The following is a 13505-nucleotide window of genomic DNA, read 5'->3' as shown; positions in this document are numbered from 1 at the left end:
GAAAAAGTCATAATTAAAAAAAACGAAGCAGAAAGGGATGATTTACATTCATGAAAATGAAAGGAAACTGACATAACATATCACAATGTCTTTTCTTTGGAACCAACTTTGTTGATGCTTTTTACTTGGAGTGATGATTCCTTGTCTTTACAAACTGTAGCATCCTAAAATTTGTAAAAGAACTTAATTCATAATCTTTCAATGACAATTTGAGTATTAAATGTGTTCATATGTTGTAAGGTACCTTAGATGTTGATTTTTGCTTGGTTGATGATTCTTGAACTCCATCACCATCATTACGTAATCGTTTTGTGGTTGGAGTAACAGGAGAAGAAAGACCCAAGTCATTATTATATGTTTCTGAAAACGGATTTTCCATCTGCAATTGTGGGAGAAAAAGTTAATGTATGACATATATAGTAATAAGAATGAAGTATGTAAAAAGCCATAGGACTATATAACCTGAATAGCGTTTGATGTGCTTGAAATGATCGAAACTTCAGATTGAGTACTCTCCTAGTACATGTAAACCGAGTTAATAAGGATGTGTTCATCCTTAACAGCCTAGAATATTATAAATACAGTAAAAACTTTTGTATCATACCTTGAAGATCAGATTATCTTGAAATTTCTGAATAGTTTCTGGTTTTTCAGTGAGTTTTACAACTTTGAAACTTGAATGTGGATTCTTCTTTTCAGTACCGTTGACATGAACAATCCAAACAATGTTCCTTCCATGTAAACCAATGAGATCTTGAGGTATTTCACCTTGGCGTTCAAACTACAGAAACAAAAATAGATAAAGAATATTTGGTTATAAGATGAAAGTTAACTCTTTAATAAAAAGACATTGTATAATCGTTCACCACACCTGAACTTGCTGTTCAAGCAATTCATAGGCAGACTTATGTAGAAGTTGGATAACTTCCCTATCAAACAATATGAAGGAAGCGGTTGCAGCAGTATGATCAACAACTTTGACATGTACTTTGTACCTGAAAAGAAGATAAAGAAGGTTATGTATTTAGTCGTTCTGATATGGGAGTCTCATCCTTTAATAATTTGTTAATGGAAAAAATTACCTTATACTTGTGGAAGTTTCTTCCTTGTTGCAATGATGGCATGAATACTTATTGAGGTCACATTCCTCTGTTTCTGGGTTAAAATAGGGCATGGCAGTCTTCAAACAATGTGTGCAGCCAACATAGTACCAATCAATTTCCTTTCGAAATTCCAGTATTCTTGCAAAAGTAACGCAAGTTTTTTCCTGAGAATTTTAAAAATCAGATTAGTATATATCAATCAATTTATATAAAATAGAATATGAAAACAAATACCTGAGAAGTTTTAGTAATCTGATCAATAGATTCCCACCTACTTAATGGGAACGAATCTTCAACTTTGTTGCTAAGATCAGGTTTCATTAGTGGAGAAACTGTTATAACATCATTAGAATCCCTATTACCCAGCCTGTAATGTTTTGTATAAAAAATATAGAAGAGTTGGCAACTTATTTCCGTATAAGAAAGAATTTGGTTACTTCATTAAACTAATAAACAGACTTACTGCATTTTAAATTCAGCAATCTCAGATAGGTCTCCATCAAGGAACAACTTCGTAGAGAATCTAGAATTTTGAACAGATACTATACCTATGCATAAAATTTGTTTTGTTAAATGGTCGGATAGAAAAGAGTTTATTAGAGAATGGAAAATTACTAATAAGATTGAGTTTATTACCATTAAATTTTTTGGTCCTCATAAGACTCCCCAGTAGTATTATAGGACCTGCAGCTTTTTTGGTAACGTAAGAATGTACATCTTCAGCGTGATTCTCCCATAAAGTACAGTCCATGATAGTCCCACTACAATAGACATAAAATAATTGAAGGAAAGTGATAAAGGTAAAAGTAAAAATATATAAACAGAGACATGAAGAACCGTCTTACTCACCTTAAATCTCTTAGTTGAATATCCAACAACTTAGACTGTTGTCCAGAACATTCTTTCTGAGTAATCTGACTCATAGCAACAATTTCTCCAATAATATCTGGGAAAAAACATTATAGAAGCAGATTATATGTAGTGTATGTGTATATCAAGGGACAGTTGTGGATCGGATTGTTAGTATGAACCTTACAGATAAATATTGAGCTGCATATGAAAACCATACTATATTTGATAAACTATTTTCAAACATGTAGAATAGCAGAATTAACATACCAAAGAATGCATCGTCGACATTAGATAGTGTTGAAATCTCTGAAAATGGATAACAATTGAACCGAGATATTCTTGGGATCTCATCAGAGGGCTTCACCCATGTAGTAAACATGAAATTAATCTTGTAAGGATGTACAGTTCCCTTGTAGTCACCAAGGTTATCACGAACTTCAAAATTCATGATCTCACAAAACCTTCCTTCCACCATTTCTTTTTTGAACTTTCGAACTAATGTGTTCTTCACAGGTGCTTGAATTCGATCTCCCTGGGCAAAAAAAAAAAAAATTATGTCAAGATTATTTTCCAAAAAGGATAAAATGTAAGAAGAATTTTACAAAATTAAGAAGACTAACCTTTGCATCCACAAGAATTGCTTCAAGACCCAGAATAACTCCAGGTTTTTCTTTTGGAAAATAATTCCATGTCCTTGCTATTAGAACTTGGATCTTCCATTCTTTTTTCAAAGAATTTAGATTTGAGAGAGTACTAATTTCCAGAGGCATCTCAAACGTGAGACTACAAAAATAAACCAAAACCAATAATTAATATGAATTGAAGAAAAAATGTATGCATATGAACAAATGAAAAAGATATTTACCAGCGTGGTGATTCACAATCCGTGATAAAAAACAATGAAAAGTAGATAGATACAGAGAAAAATTAAGCGTGAATAAACTCATTTTGAGTTTATATAGAAGATAGATTGGTAGTAAACCACCTTGATCGTGGAGCTGTTAGTGGAGTAAAATTAGGGATCTAGATTTTTATTTTTTTGTGTGTTTGTCGATGAAACGATAAAAACGGAGGAGAAAGAATTGGTTTTTTTTTGTTATAGGGTTTTCAATGTTTGGGCTTATGGGTTAGTAAATAAAAAAACCCATTAAGAGTCCAAAAAATTTTCAATTATATTTGTTTGGTAGCAAGTTCGTTATGTTTCTTTTTTTTTTTGCCGAACTACATGTTAAAATTTTTTTTCCCGAACTGTTTTTTTCTCCCACGATCGTGTCTTGTTATTTTTGGTATTAGATTTTTTAAATAAATTAAATTTGGCAAAATATACTGATGTGGCAAGTTTTTATTGGTGCAGTGACTTGTGAATTATAAGATAAAGGATATGGTATATTGGCGGATCCGGATATCCGGCCCAAATTATTTTTAGTATCCGGATCCGTATCCGTATCCGGCCGGATATACAAATATAATATCCGAATCCGGATCCGTTTTACCGGATATCCGGTTTTTCGGATCGGATATCGGATTCGGATCCGGATATCCGGCGGATCCGGTTAGTTGGTCTCAGGGCTACCTACAACTACAATACAAATAATTTAATTGCTTTAGTAAACGCGAAAACGACGTCGGAACACAAACACTATCCATTTACGAAAAGCTGAAGCAAAGAGGATCAAAAACGATGGAGGGTCCTCAGCCTATAGTGATGCTTCTTGATGAATACAAAGCTAAATCGAAGCTCAGCGAGAGTTTAACCTCTACAGTTTGGTTAGCGAAGCACAAATCAACCGGAGAAGAAGCAGTGATGAAATGTTTCGATCTCTCAAAGCTCAATCGCAATCTCCGTAACTCTTTGAACAACGAGCTCGAGTTCTTATCTTCCGTTGATCATCCCAATATCATCCGTCTCCTCCAATTTTCCCAAGTACCACACAATTCAGATCTGTTTCAATTACGTGAAATCGTTTCCTCTTTAATTTTTTAATTTTTGGGAATTTTGTGTATATAATTTAGGATGAGGAGTTTGTCGTAATGGTTTTGGAGTATTGTGATGGAGGAACGTTATCATCGTATATTCAAAGTCATGGGAGAGTTGAAGAAGATATCGCCAAGAGGTTTATGAAGCAAATTGGTATCTACAACTGTTTCTGTATCCTCATGTTTTTTTTTTTTTTACTTTACTTGTGTATTTTTTTTTTTTTTTGCTTCTTGTAAGTTGTAACAGATTTATCAATGTTGTTTTTTTACGAAGGAGCTGGTTTGGAAATCATTCATGATAATCACATCATTCATAGGGACTTGAAACCTGAGGTAAGATTTAATAGATAATTATTGGATTTTTGAGTGTTTGATTTGTGTATTGTGATTTATAGTATTTTGAAATTGGGAACCAGAACATTTTACTTGTTGGGTCTGGTGATGAATTGGTGTTGAAGATTGCTGATTTTAGTCTTTCAAGGTATTTTTTTTTTTTTTTTAAATGAGATAAAATATGCTTATGGAGTGTTTTATAGCATTTGAGGTGTGTGTTTTCATGGTAAAAAGCAGAAAACTAGTTCCAGGAAAGTATCTTGAGACAGTTTGTGGTTCTCCGTTTTATATGGCTCCTGAAGTTCTTCAGTTTCAGAGTTACAATGAAAAGGTGTGGACATTGTTGAATGGCAGTAGTTACTATTATGTTCTGTTCCATTGAATGGTTTTGCAATGGTAATTCACTTTAATAAAAACACATTACAGGCTGATATGTGGAGTGTAGGAGCAATCCTTTTCGAGCTGCTTCACGGGTATCCACCATTCCGCGGTACTAACAATGTTCAGGTGAGAGTACTATGTAGTATTCTTTGATCCAAAAGTTCCAATGCTAGAAAGTTAACATTTTAACGCACTAACCAATAGGTTCTAAGGAACATCAAATCTAGTACATCTCTTCCCTTCTCTCGGCGAATTCTTCAGCAATCGCATCCAGATTGCATCGACGTCTGTTCAAGGTTGCTTTCTATTAACCCAGGTACATAATAAAGATCTCATCCATTTGCGGGTACTTTTGTGTATACACATCGCTATCTACTCAATCAGGTCCTTGATTATTGTATTCTGCAGTTACACGTCTCTCTTTCAATGAATTCTACAAGCACAAGTTCTTACGGATGTGATTGTCTTCTTCTATCCAATGAGGGTATTTGTAAAGAGTCTGTCAAGTGTCAACTTGTGTAAGAAAGAATCTTCTGTAAATAGTATTTGTGACTTCTTATATAAAGTCAAATCCAAAACCCAAATCATACCCAAAGGGCCTTAATCCAAAAGCCTACTAAGAAATATAAACCCAAGCCTCTACCGATTAAGAAAAGAGCCTCCTTTGCCGGAAAGAATTAAATACAGATGGCTCCGACGAAGAAAGGAAAGAAGAACAATTCGGCCGGATCAACGACGGCCAAATCCACCGCCACAGAATCATCGAGTTTTCCGACGTGTTTGCGCCAGCTTACACCTTCCTCCGTCGCCATCACCATCCACGCGAAGCCAGGTTCCAAATCCGCCTCCATCACCGGTATATCTACACTCTTTTTTATTTATGTGTATTCGATTTGATTCCAAATACTTAATTGGTTTCTCTGTTTTGAATTTGGAGATGTGAGCGATGAAGCGGTGGGCGTTCAGATCGACGCGCCGGCAAGAGATGGTGAAGCTAACGCTGCTCTTCTCGAGTACATGAGCTCTGTAAATTCTCTTACTCTCTTTTTCGCAGATAAAGTTTTCAACTTTCAAGTTCGTTGAAGCTGTTTAATACTCTGGTTGCTCTCATAGTTTGATAATGTGATGTAGAATTGTGTCTCTGTAATGTCTTTGATGAAATGATTAGGATTTCTCGTTGAGCCATTGGTCATATAACAGTTAACTTGGAAAGGACATGTAGTTTAGTTGTTGTTATGATCGAGATTGCAATGGGTATGTATGCATGCACTGCGTTTGGTAGTGAGAAAATTGTTTGTCTGTTGATCTTGAAAGTTAAAAGAGGTGATGAATCTTTCTTCCAACATCCTCACTTCTACAAAATGTTATCTTTAACAGGTATTGGGAGTGAAAAGAAGACAGGTCTCACTCGGTTCAGGATCCAAGTCTCGAGATAAAGTTGTGATTGTTGAGGATATGACACAACAAAGCGTTTTCCAAGCTTTGTCCGAAGCATCAAAACCTGCCTAATGATCCCCTCAAGCCTGTAACTTACATGGAGGAACCAAAGCACCAAAAGCTAAATGGTTATTGGTCACTAAAGGTACGAATGCTATAAAGATCTTCAGGATTTGTAATAGAGATCGTTGTTGGATGTTATACTATAATGATTATATGCAATGTAAATCTGTAGACTGACTATTGCTTGTTATTTATCTAAGTTGTCCCAATTGATCAGAGAATGATTACTTTTACCATGGATTTAGGATTGTTTCTATGTGATTGTTGATCCTTATATGTATAAATTTAAGTTTGGATTTAAGATGTTCTTTTTTTTTTCATTTTAGGTAGAGTTTCAGGATTTGTTATAGAGATAATTGGTTGGATTACATGCCTTATAAAATCTTTAGACTAAGTTGTGTTTAGTCTAGCCCACTTGTTCTGAAGTCATAGAGATTACTTTAACTGTGTATTTAGGATGATTTCTTTATGAACTAGTTGATCCTTATTTAGTCTTCGATTCACTTCAGTGGAAGCTGTGTATATTTTTAATCGTTTTAATTTGTGGACCAAAAGAAGATAAAAATGGGCTCTGGAGAAACACAAACCTTTACTTTCTTAAATCTTTCAGATCAGAAAGAATAGCAAAGCAAACGTATAAGTTCATAAAAGTTTTTGAAAGTCGAATTTTTAACATTTTATGAATCGAAATAGTACAAACTAGAATATCAAGTTCTCTCCATCGATCAAATACTATAAGATTTGTGCGTATAGGTTTTAAATATAAGTGGTTGCATATTCCTTACAATATGAATTTTAATTGATTAAGTTATGCGACGACGCGTGCCCATGCAGCTTGAAGTCACTTTCAATGATCTCATAAAATAAAAAGATCATATCTTAGAAGAAAAAAAGCGAATATTTGTCCGTTCAGATACCGATCAGGTAAACGATGCTTAAAGCCACCAAAAGGGATTCTAAAGTAATCATTTGATTTCACTACCAAAAATAAATTAATCATTTGTTTGGTTTTTCAATTTTTTTTTAAAAAAGAAAAAAAATCCATTTGATTGATTTTTAAATTAAAAAAAAAAAGAAAAAAAAATCCATTTGATAAACTCTAATAATCATAAATTGCATCACCTAACCAACAGACGATTGACTCTCAAAAGCAAAAAAACTCAATTCCTAATTATCTTCAAGACTAATTAGATAGTAAACCGTGCAACAACACAAGATAAATTTTTGTTTGAGAGATTACATTTGTAAATATATTTATTTGGTATACATTTATAATACAAACTTATATTGGTTTGAATTCATCAAGTTTATGAAAGTTTAAAATAGTAATCATGATTAATATGATGGTGGGTCTCGATCGAATGTGAGCCAAATTAGTGATCGGTTAGATTTCTATCAAAATGTTGAATCATCAAATCATAAAAAATTGCAAAAAACTAAAATTTCATGAACCGGGTAAAACCCATCCGCTAAGCCTTCTCGCATCGAGTTTAAATATTTTGAGCCGCAAAATATCTTTACATCCGTCTCGCTTGAATTTGTAAGATTCGTGGGTAACCACATGCATTTTAATAAATAATATTTTCTAATAAATAAAAGATGTTTAAAACTTAAACTTAATTAATATTAATAAAGTTATTTTAAACATAAATAAAAATATCTTTCTAAAAGTTTTTAATTTTGATGATTATGTTATATATATATGTATATATTACAAATTTAATTTATGATTTTAATACTATATATATATATATTTTTTTTTTTTCATAAGTCCGCGAAAAGTCTTCAAATCCAGGGGAGTTCACTGGGAAAAATATACAATTATCATCGAAAGTTTTAAAATTTAATTTAGTTATCAAAATTTTATGATCTTTTTCTCTTACCCAAAAGCTTGAAGACAAATAGAATATTAATGTTTATGATATTTATGTTTAATTTTTATAAATTTATGTATGGAAAATTAATGTACTTATATATGAAAATTAATTAACATAATTTAACATATAAGTTACGAAGCTATGTGAACGCGATACATCAGCTTTTTCTTTGAGAATGCTTCTCTATTGATATATATATAGGGGATGTAAATATATTCCTTTTCAGTTATCCATTATTATCGAATTACACGAAAACAAAATAAACGTTTAAATACATTTTTTTTGTAATCTTAACCTTCTTTGGTATTTTAATATATATATATATATATATATATATCTAAATTTTGTAATCTAAATTGGTATGAAAACCAATTTATTAAAAGATTAAATAAAAAACTATTTAAATTTTAATTTTTTTAAGAAGTGTAATATACATTCACAGAAAATGTAAAGATATGAGTCCTATCTTGTTTAATTTTGTATTTTATTTTGCTGATTTATTGATAAATATTTTTTTGTAGTGTTTGGGAACAGTTCTGGGTATGTATATTATTTGTTGAATATTATTGGATGAATAACTATCTCTGCTAATATAATTAGACATTAGATTTTTAAAAAATTTAAATATGTTTTAAAAAGTATAAGTTAAAAAATATTGTTTTGCATGATAAAAAAATTAAAATAACACATTTGTTTGTTGTTATTGTTTTTTTAAAAAATAAAATAACATATAGTTGTAAATAATAAATTAAAATGAAGATAGATAGATAATTAAATGGATCTCGATTTTTCTGGTGAAGACACATCAGCTTTTTCAAAAAAATATATTTATCTATTAATATATAGGAATATATAGGAATAGGTATAAATCAAGATTCAAGAGGCCCATATTTTTAAAAAGTAAATAAATTGCATGATGAATTGTGGATAATTATTATAAAAAAAGTTACATGGGCTAGGTTATTAGGAAGACTTTTTTGTTTTTGTTTTTAATATATAAATAGTTTGGAGACAAAATCAGGTGGAACCAAGTTTCGTTGTTTGTGTTTTCGATTGAACAACACTTGTTATATCTTTGGCCCTCGTCTCTGCCTTTTCTTCTATCGATTTAACAAATTAGGGTTCTTTGTTTTTGGTTAACGTAAAAATTAGGGTTCTCTCGTTGTTTCTTCTTCTCGTCTGAAGTTGGCTTATAAACTTAGAAAACAGAACCAACCTTCCATTTTCCAGGTAATTTCGTATCTCATAGTCATCTTAATATCTGAGTTTTGATGGAAAATTCCCTTCCTACCATGAGCATGTATGTCGCTACGTCTTTGTTTATGTTTATGTTTTGCATTTTTTTTTTTGTCATATAGCTAGAAGAACTTTGGTTTTGAAGAAAGCTAATAATAAAGAAGATTAATAAGATATGGAAGGTTCAGAAGATGCTTCTGCAATTGTAGAACCTCCTGACCCTGAAGTTCTTGAAATCGACCCAACTTGTCGATATATTCGGGTAACTAATCCATCATCACCTCTTGCATAATTGTTCAATTCTTTTGTAAACATGTTACAAAATATTAGGTTCAACCAAAATTCCCCTGTTTCTCATTTTTTTGACCAAATTTAAATGTGTAAACCTTTCAGTACAAAGAAGTAATAGGCAAAGGCGCCTCCAAGACAGTGTATCCCTTTGTTCTGTTTGTTTTACATAATCTCTGTTTTTTTTCCAATATCTATTGTGTGATTAGACATCATATATATATAGTTTGTTCTTTTGAAGCTATGAGAGAATCTTGAATTCATTATTTCTTTAACTTTCTTGAACAAAATGATCAGTTTCAAGGGATTCGATGAAGTAGATGGGATTGAAGTTGCATGGAATCAAGTAAGGATCGACGATATTTTGCAGTCACCAGATTGTCTAGAGAGGCTGTATTCCGAAGTACGACTTTTGAAATCGTTGAAGCACAAAAACATTATCAGGTTTTATAACTCGTGGATCGATGACAAGAACAAAACGGTTAACATAATTACCGAGTTGTTCACTTCAGGAAGTCTCCGACAGTATGTACTTTTTTTTGCTCATTTTGCTAGCTGTTTTGTTATCTCGCTGCTGCGAAAAATAGGGTTTTTGGAGAGTTGTGATTAAAGCAGTCAAGTTTTGGTTTTCTTAAAGGTACCGTAAGAAACATAGAAAGGTGAACATGAAGGCTGTGAAGTGTTGGGCGAGACAGATCTTAACGGGACTGAAATNGCATGATAAAAAAATTAAAATAACACATTTGTTTGTTGTTATTGTTTTTTTAAAAAATAAAATAACATATAGTTGTAAATAATAAATTAAAATGAAGATAGATAGATAATTAAATGGATCTCGATTTTTCTGGTGAAGACACATCAGCTTTTTCAAAAAAATATATTTATCTATTAATATATAGGAATATATAGGAATAGGTATAAATCAAGATTCAAGAGGCCCATATTTTTAAAAAGTAAATAAATTGCATGATGAATTGTGGATAATTATTATAAAAAAAGTTACATGGGCTAGGTTATTAGGAAGACTTTTTTGTTTTTGTTTTTAATATATAAATAGTTTGGAGACAAAATCAGGTGGAACCAAGTTTCGTTGTTTGTGTTTTCGATTGAACAACACTTGTTATATCTTTGGCCCTCGTCTCTGCCTTTTCTTCTATCGATTTAACAAATTAGGGTTCTTTGTTTTTGGTTAACGTAAAAATTAGGGTTCTCTCGTTGTTTCTTCTTCTCGTCTGAAGTTGGCTTATAAACTTAGAAAACAGAACCAACCTTCCATTTTCCAGGTAATTTCGTATCTCATAGTCATCTTAATATCTGAGTTTTGATGGAAAATTCCCTTCCTACCATGAGCATGTATGTCGCTACGTCTTTGTTTATGTTTATGTTTTGCATTTTTTTTTTTGTCATATAGCTAGAAGAACTTTGGTTTTGAAGAAAGCTAATAATAAAGAAGATTAATAAGATATGGAAGGTTCAGAAGATGCTTCTGCAATTGTAGAACCTCCTGACCCTGAAGTTCTTGAAATCGACCCAACTTGTCGATATATTCGGGTAACTAATCCATTATCACCTCTTGCATAATTGTTCAATTCTTTTGTAAACATGTTACAAAATATTAGGTTCAACCAAAATTCCCCTGTTTCTCATTTTTTTGACCAAATTTAAATGTGTAAACCTTTCAGTACAAAGAAGTAATAGGCAAAGGCGCCTCCAAGACAGTGTATCCCTTTGTTCTGTTTGTTTTACATAATCTCTGTTTTTTTTCCAATATCTATTGTGTGATTAGACATCATATATATATAGTTTGTTCTTTTGAAGCTATGAGAGAATCTTGAATTCATTATTTCTTTAACTTTCTTGAACAAAATGATCAGTTTCAAGGGATTCGATGAAGTAGATGGGATTGAAGTTGCATGGANAACAAATTAGGGTTCTTTGTTTTTGGTTAACGTAAAAATTAGGGTTCTCTCGTTGTTTCTTCTTCTCGTCTGAAGTTGGCTTATAAACTTAGAAAACAGAACCAACCTTCCATTTTCCAGGTAATTTCGTATCTCATAGTCATCTTAATATCTGAGTTTTGATGGAAAATTCCCTTCCTACCATGAGCATGTATGTCGCTACGTCTTTGTTTATGTTTATGTTTTGCATTTTTTTTTTTGTCATATAGCTAGAAGAACTTTGGTTTTGAAGAAAGCTAATAATAAAGAAGATTAATAAGATATGGAAGGTTCAGAAGATGCTTCTGCAATTGTAGAACCTCCTGACCCTGAAGTTCTTGAAATCGACCCAACTTGTCGATATATTCGGGTAACTAATCCATTATCACCTCTTGCATAATTGTTCAATTCTTTTGTAAACATGTTACAAAATATTAGGTTCAACCAAAATTCCCCTGTTTCTCATTTTTTTGACCAAATTTAAATGTGTAAACCTTTCAGTACAAAGAAGTAATAGGCAAAGGCGCCTCCAAGACAGTGTATCCCTTTGTTCTGTTTGTTTTACATAATCTCTGTTTTTTTTCCAATATCTATTGTGTGATTAGACATCATATATATATAGTTTGTTCTTTTGAAGCTATGAGAGAATCTTGAATTCATTATTTCTTTAACTTTCTTGAACAAAATGATCAGTTTCAAGGGATTCGATGAAGTAGATGGGATTGAAGTTGCATGGAATCAAGTAAGGATCGACGATATTTTGCAGTCACCAGATTGTCTAGAGAGGCTGTATTCCGAAGTACGACTTTTGAAATCGTTGAAGCACAAAAACATTATCAGGTTTTATAACTCGTGGATCGATGACAAGAACAAAACGGTTAACATAATTACCGAGTTGTTCACTTCAGGAAGTCTCCGACAGTATGTACTTTTTTTTGCTCATTTTGCTAGCTGTTTTGTTATCTCGCTGCTGCGAAAAATAGGGTTTTTGGAGAGTTGTGATTAAAGCAGTCAAGTTTTGGTTTTCTTAAAGGTACCGTAAGAAACATAGAAAGGTGAACATGAAGGCTGTGAAGTGTTGGGCGAGACAGATCTTAACGGGACTGAAATATCTACATAGTCAAGATCCGCCGATTATACACCGAGATATCAAATGTGACAACATTTTTATCAACGGTAACCATGGAGAAGTGAAAATAGGAGATCTTGGTTTAGCTACTGTCATGGAACAAGCTAATGCCAAAAGTGTTATTGGTATGATTTTTTGTCTTTATATAATCCGCAAATTTGCTCCTATTTCTTTGCCTTTTAAGGATGAAACTGAAAGTGCTATAACCAACAGGAACACCTGAGTTTATGGCACCTGAGCTTTACGATGAGAACTACAACGAGCTCGCTGATATATATTCGTTCGGAATGTGTATGTTGGAAATGGTGACTTTTGAATATCCTTATTGTGAATGTAGAAACTCTGCTCAAATCTACAAGAAAGTTTCATCGGTATGTTCTACATTTTCACATTATGTACCACCATTGGTTATTTCGTACAAACAAGATTTAATCACTTACAATGGTGACTTTTTTTTTTTTTAACTTAGGGGATAAAACCAGCTTCACTTTCTAAGGTTAAAGATCCAGAAGTAATGAAATTTATCGAGAAATGTTTGTTGCCAGCTTCTGAAAGGTTATCAGCAGAGGAACTTTTATTGGATTCATTTCTCAATGTGAATGGTTTAGTTATGAACAATCCATTACCGCTTCCCGACATTGTAATGCCCAAAGAAGGATCTTTCGGAGAACGTTGTCTTATGTCTGAAGGACCGCCTAATGCTCGGAACAGACCAATGTCAATGAATATCGACGAGGATAGTAACCTTCCTATTGTTATTTCAAGCAAAAATTCAGGATCAAAGTGTGTTGAGGTTAGACGTGCAAAGCGAGGCAACTTCTTTGTCCTCAAAGGTGAAGAAAATGATGAAAACTCTGTCTCGCTAATTCTACGTATAGTCGATGAAAATGGT

At 32.5% G+C, this 13505-nt stretch overlaps 4 protein-coding genes and 1 long non-coding RNA gene across 8 annotated transcripts in view; 4 read left to right on the top strand and 1 right to left on the bottom strand.

Annotated features, from left to right (window-relative positions):
* Positions 2–3004, bottom strand: LOC104758215 (replication protein A 70 kDa DNA-binding subunit C-like). The gene is made up of 13 exons (XM_010481050.2): positions 2821–3004; positions 2576–2738; positions 2223–2487; positions 1953–2049; positions 1740–1864; positions 1567–1651; positions 1338–1470; positions 1083–1267; positions 872–995; positions 605–781; positions 463–516; positions 245–379; positions 2–164 (listed from the first exon to the last, which is right to left on the bottom strand). The coding sequence occupies exons 2-13, from the start codon at positions 2723–2725 to the stop codon at positions 81–83; spliced, it is 1614 nt and encodes a 537-aa protein (XP_010479352.1). The 5' UTR covers positions 2726–2738; positions 2821–3004; the 3' UTR covers positions 2–80.
* LOC104779234 (serine/threonine-protein kinase ATG1t) lies at positions 3561–5230 on the top strand. 2 transcript variants are annotated; one of them, XM_019238721.1, is made up of 8 exons: positions 3561–3879; positions 3969–4086; positions 4207–4265; positions 4349–4413; positions 4503–4596; positions 4692–4772; positions 4851–4962; positions 5055–5230. In XM_019238721.1, exons 1-8 carry the CDS (start codon positions 3637–3639, stop codon positions 5105–5107), a joined length of 825 nt encoding a protein of 274 aa, XP_019094266.1. In that variant the 5' UTR covers positions 3561–3636; the 3' UTR covers positions 5108–5230. The 2 variants fall into 2 exon arrangements, with proteins under 2 accessions (XP_019094266.1, XP_019094265.1); XM_019238720.1 differs by having other exon boundaries at positions 4500–4596.
* LOC104758212 (UPF0235 protein C15orf40 homolog) lies at positions 5310–6400 on the top strand. Its single transcript, XM_010481047.2, has 3 exons — positions 5310–5502; positions 5584–5672; positions 6024–6400. The coding sequence occupies exons 1-3, from the start codon at positions 5334–5336 to the stop codon at positions 6153–6155; spliced, it is 390 nt and encodes a 129-aa protein (XP_010479349.1). The 5' UTR covers positions 5310–5333; the 3' UTR covers positions 6156–6400.
* The window catches only part of LOC104758211 (probable serine/threonine-protein kinase WNK7), a 7826-nt gene continuing 3362 nt past the window's right edge, over positions 9042–13505 (top strand). The window contains exons 1-7 of one of the 3 annotated variants that reach the window (XM_019238778.1): positions 9042–9253; positions 9382–9521; positions 9653–9690; positions 9845–10072; positions 12518–12738; positions 12827–12984; positions 13083–13503. In XM_019238778.1, the coding sequence (XP_019094323.1) occupies positions 9435–9521; positions 9653–9690; positions 9845–10072; positions 12518–12738; positions 12827–12984; positions 13083–13503 (1153 nt within the window). In that variant the 5' untranslated portion in view covers positions 9042–9253; positions 9382–9434. Of the gene's footprint in view, positions 9254–9381; positions 9522–9652; positions 9691–9844; positions 10073–11475; positions 11587–11714; positions 11855–11985; positions 12024–12177; positions 12406–12517; positions 12739–12826; positions 12985–13082; positions 13504–13505 lie in introns of those variants that run through there. The other 2 variants (XM_010481045.1, XM_010481046.2) reach the window with 2 other exon arrangements.
* On the top strand, positions 10619–11459 carry LOC104758210. Its single transcript, XR_762645.2, has 4 exons — positions 10619–10830; positions 10959–11098; positions 11230–11267; positions 11422–11459. It is a non-coding gene; the product is annotated as an uncharacterized LOC104758210 (long non-coding RNA).

The sequence above is a fragment of the Camelina sativa genome, chromosome 17 (genome assembly GCF_000633955.1).
Source record: "Camelina sativa cultivar DH55 chromosome 17, Cs, whole genome shotgun sequence".
Lineage (NCBI taxonomy): Eukaryota > Viridiplantae > Streptophyta > Magnoliopsida > Brassicales > Brassicaceae > Camelina > Camelina sativa.
This window is presented reverse-complemented; position numbering and strand designations above follow the sequence as displayed.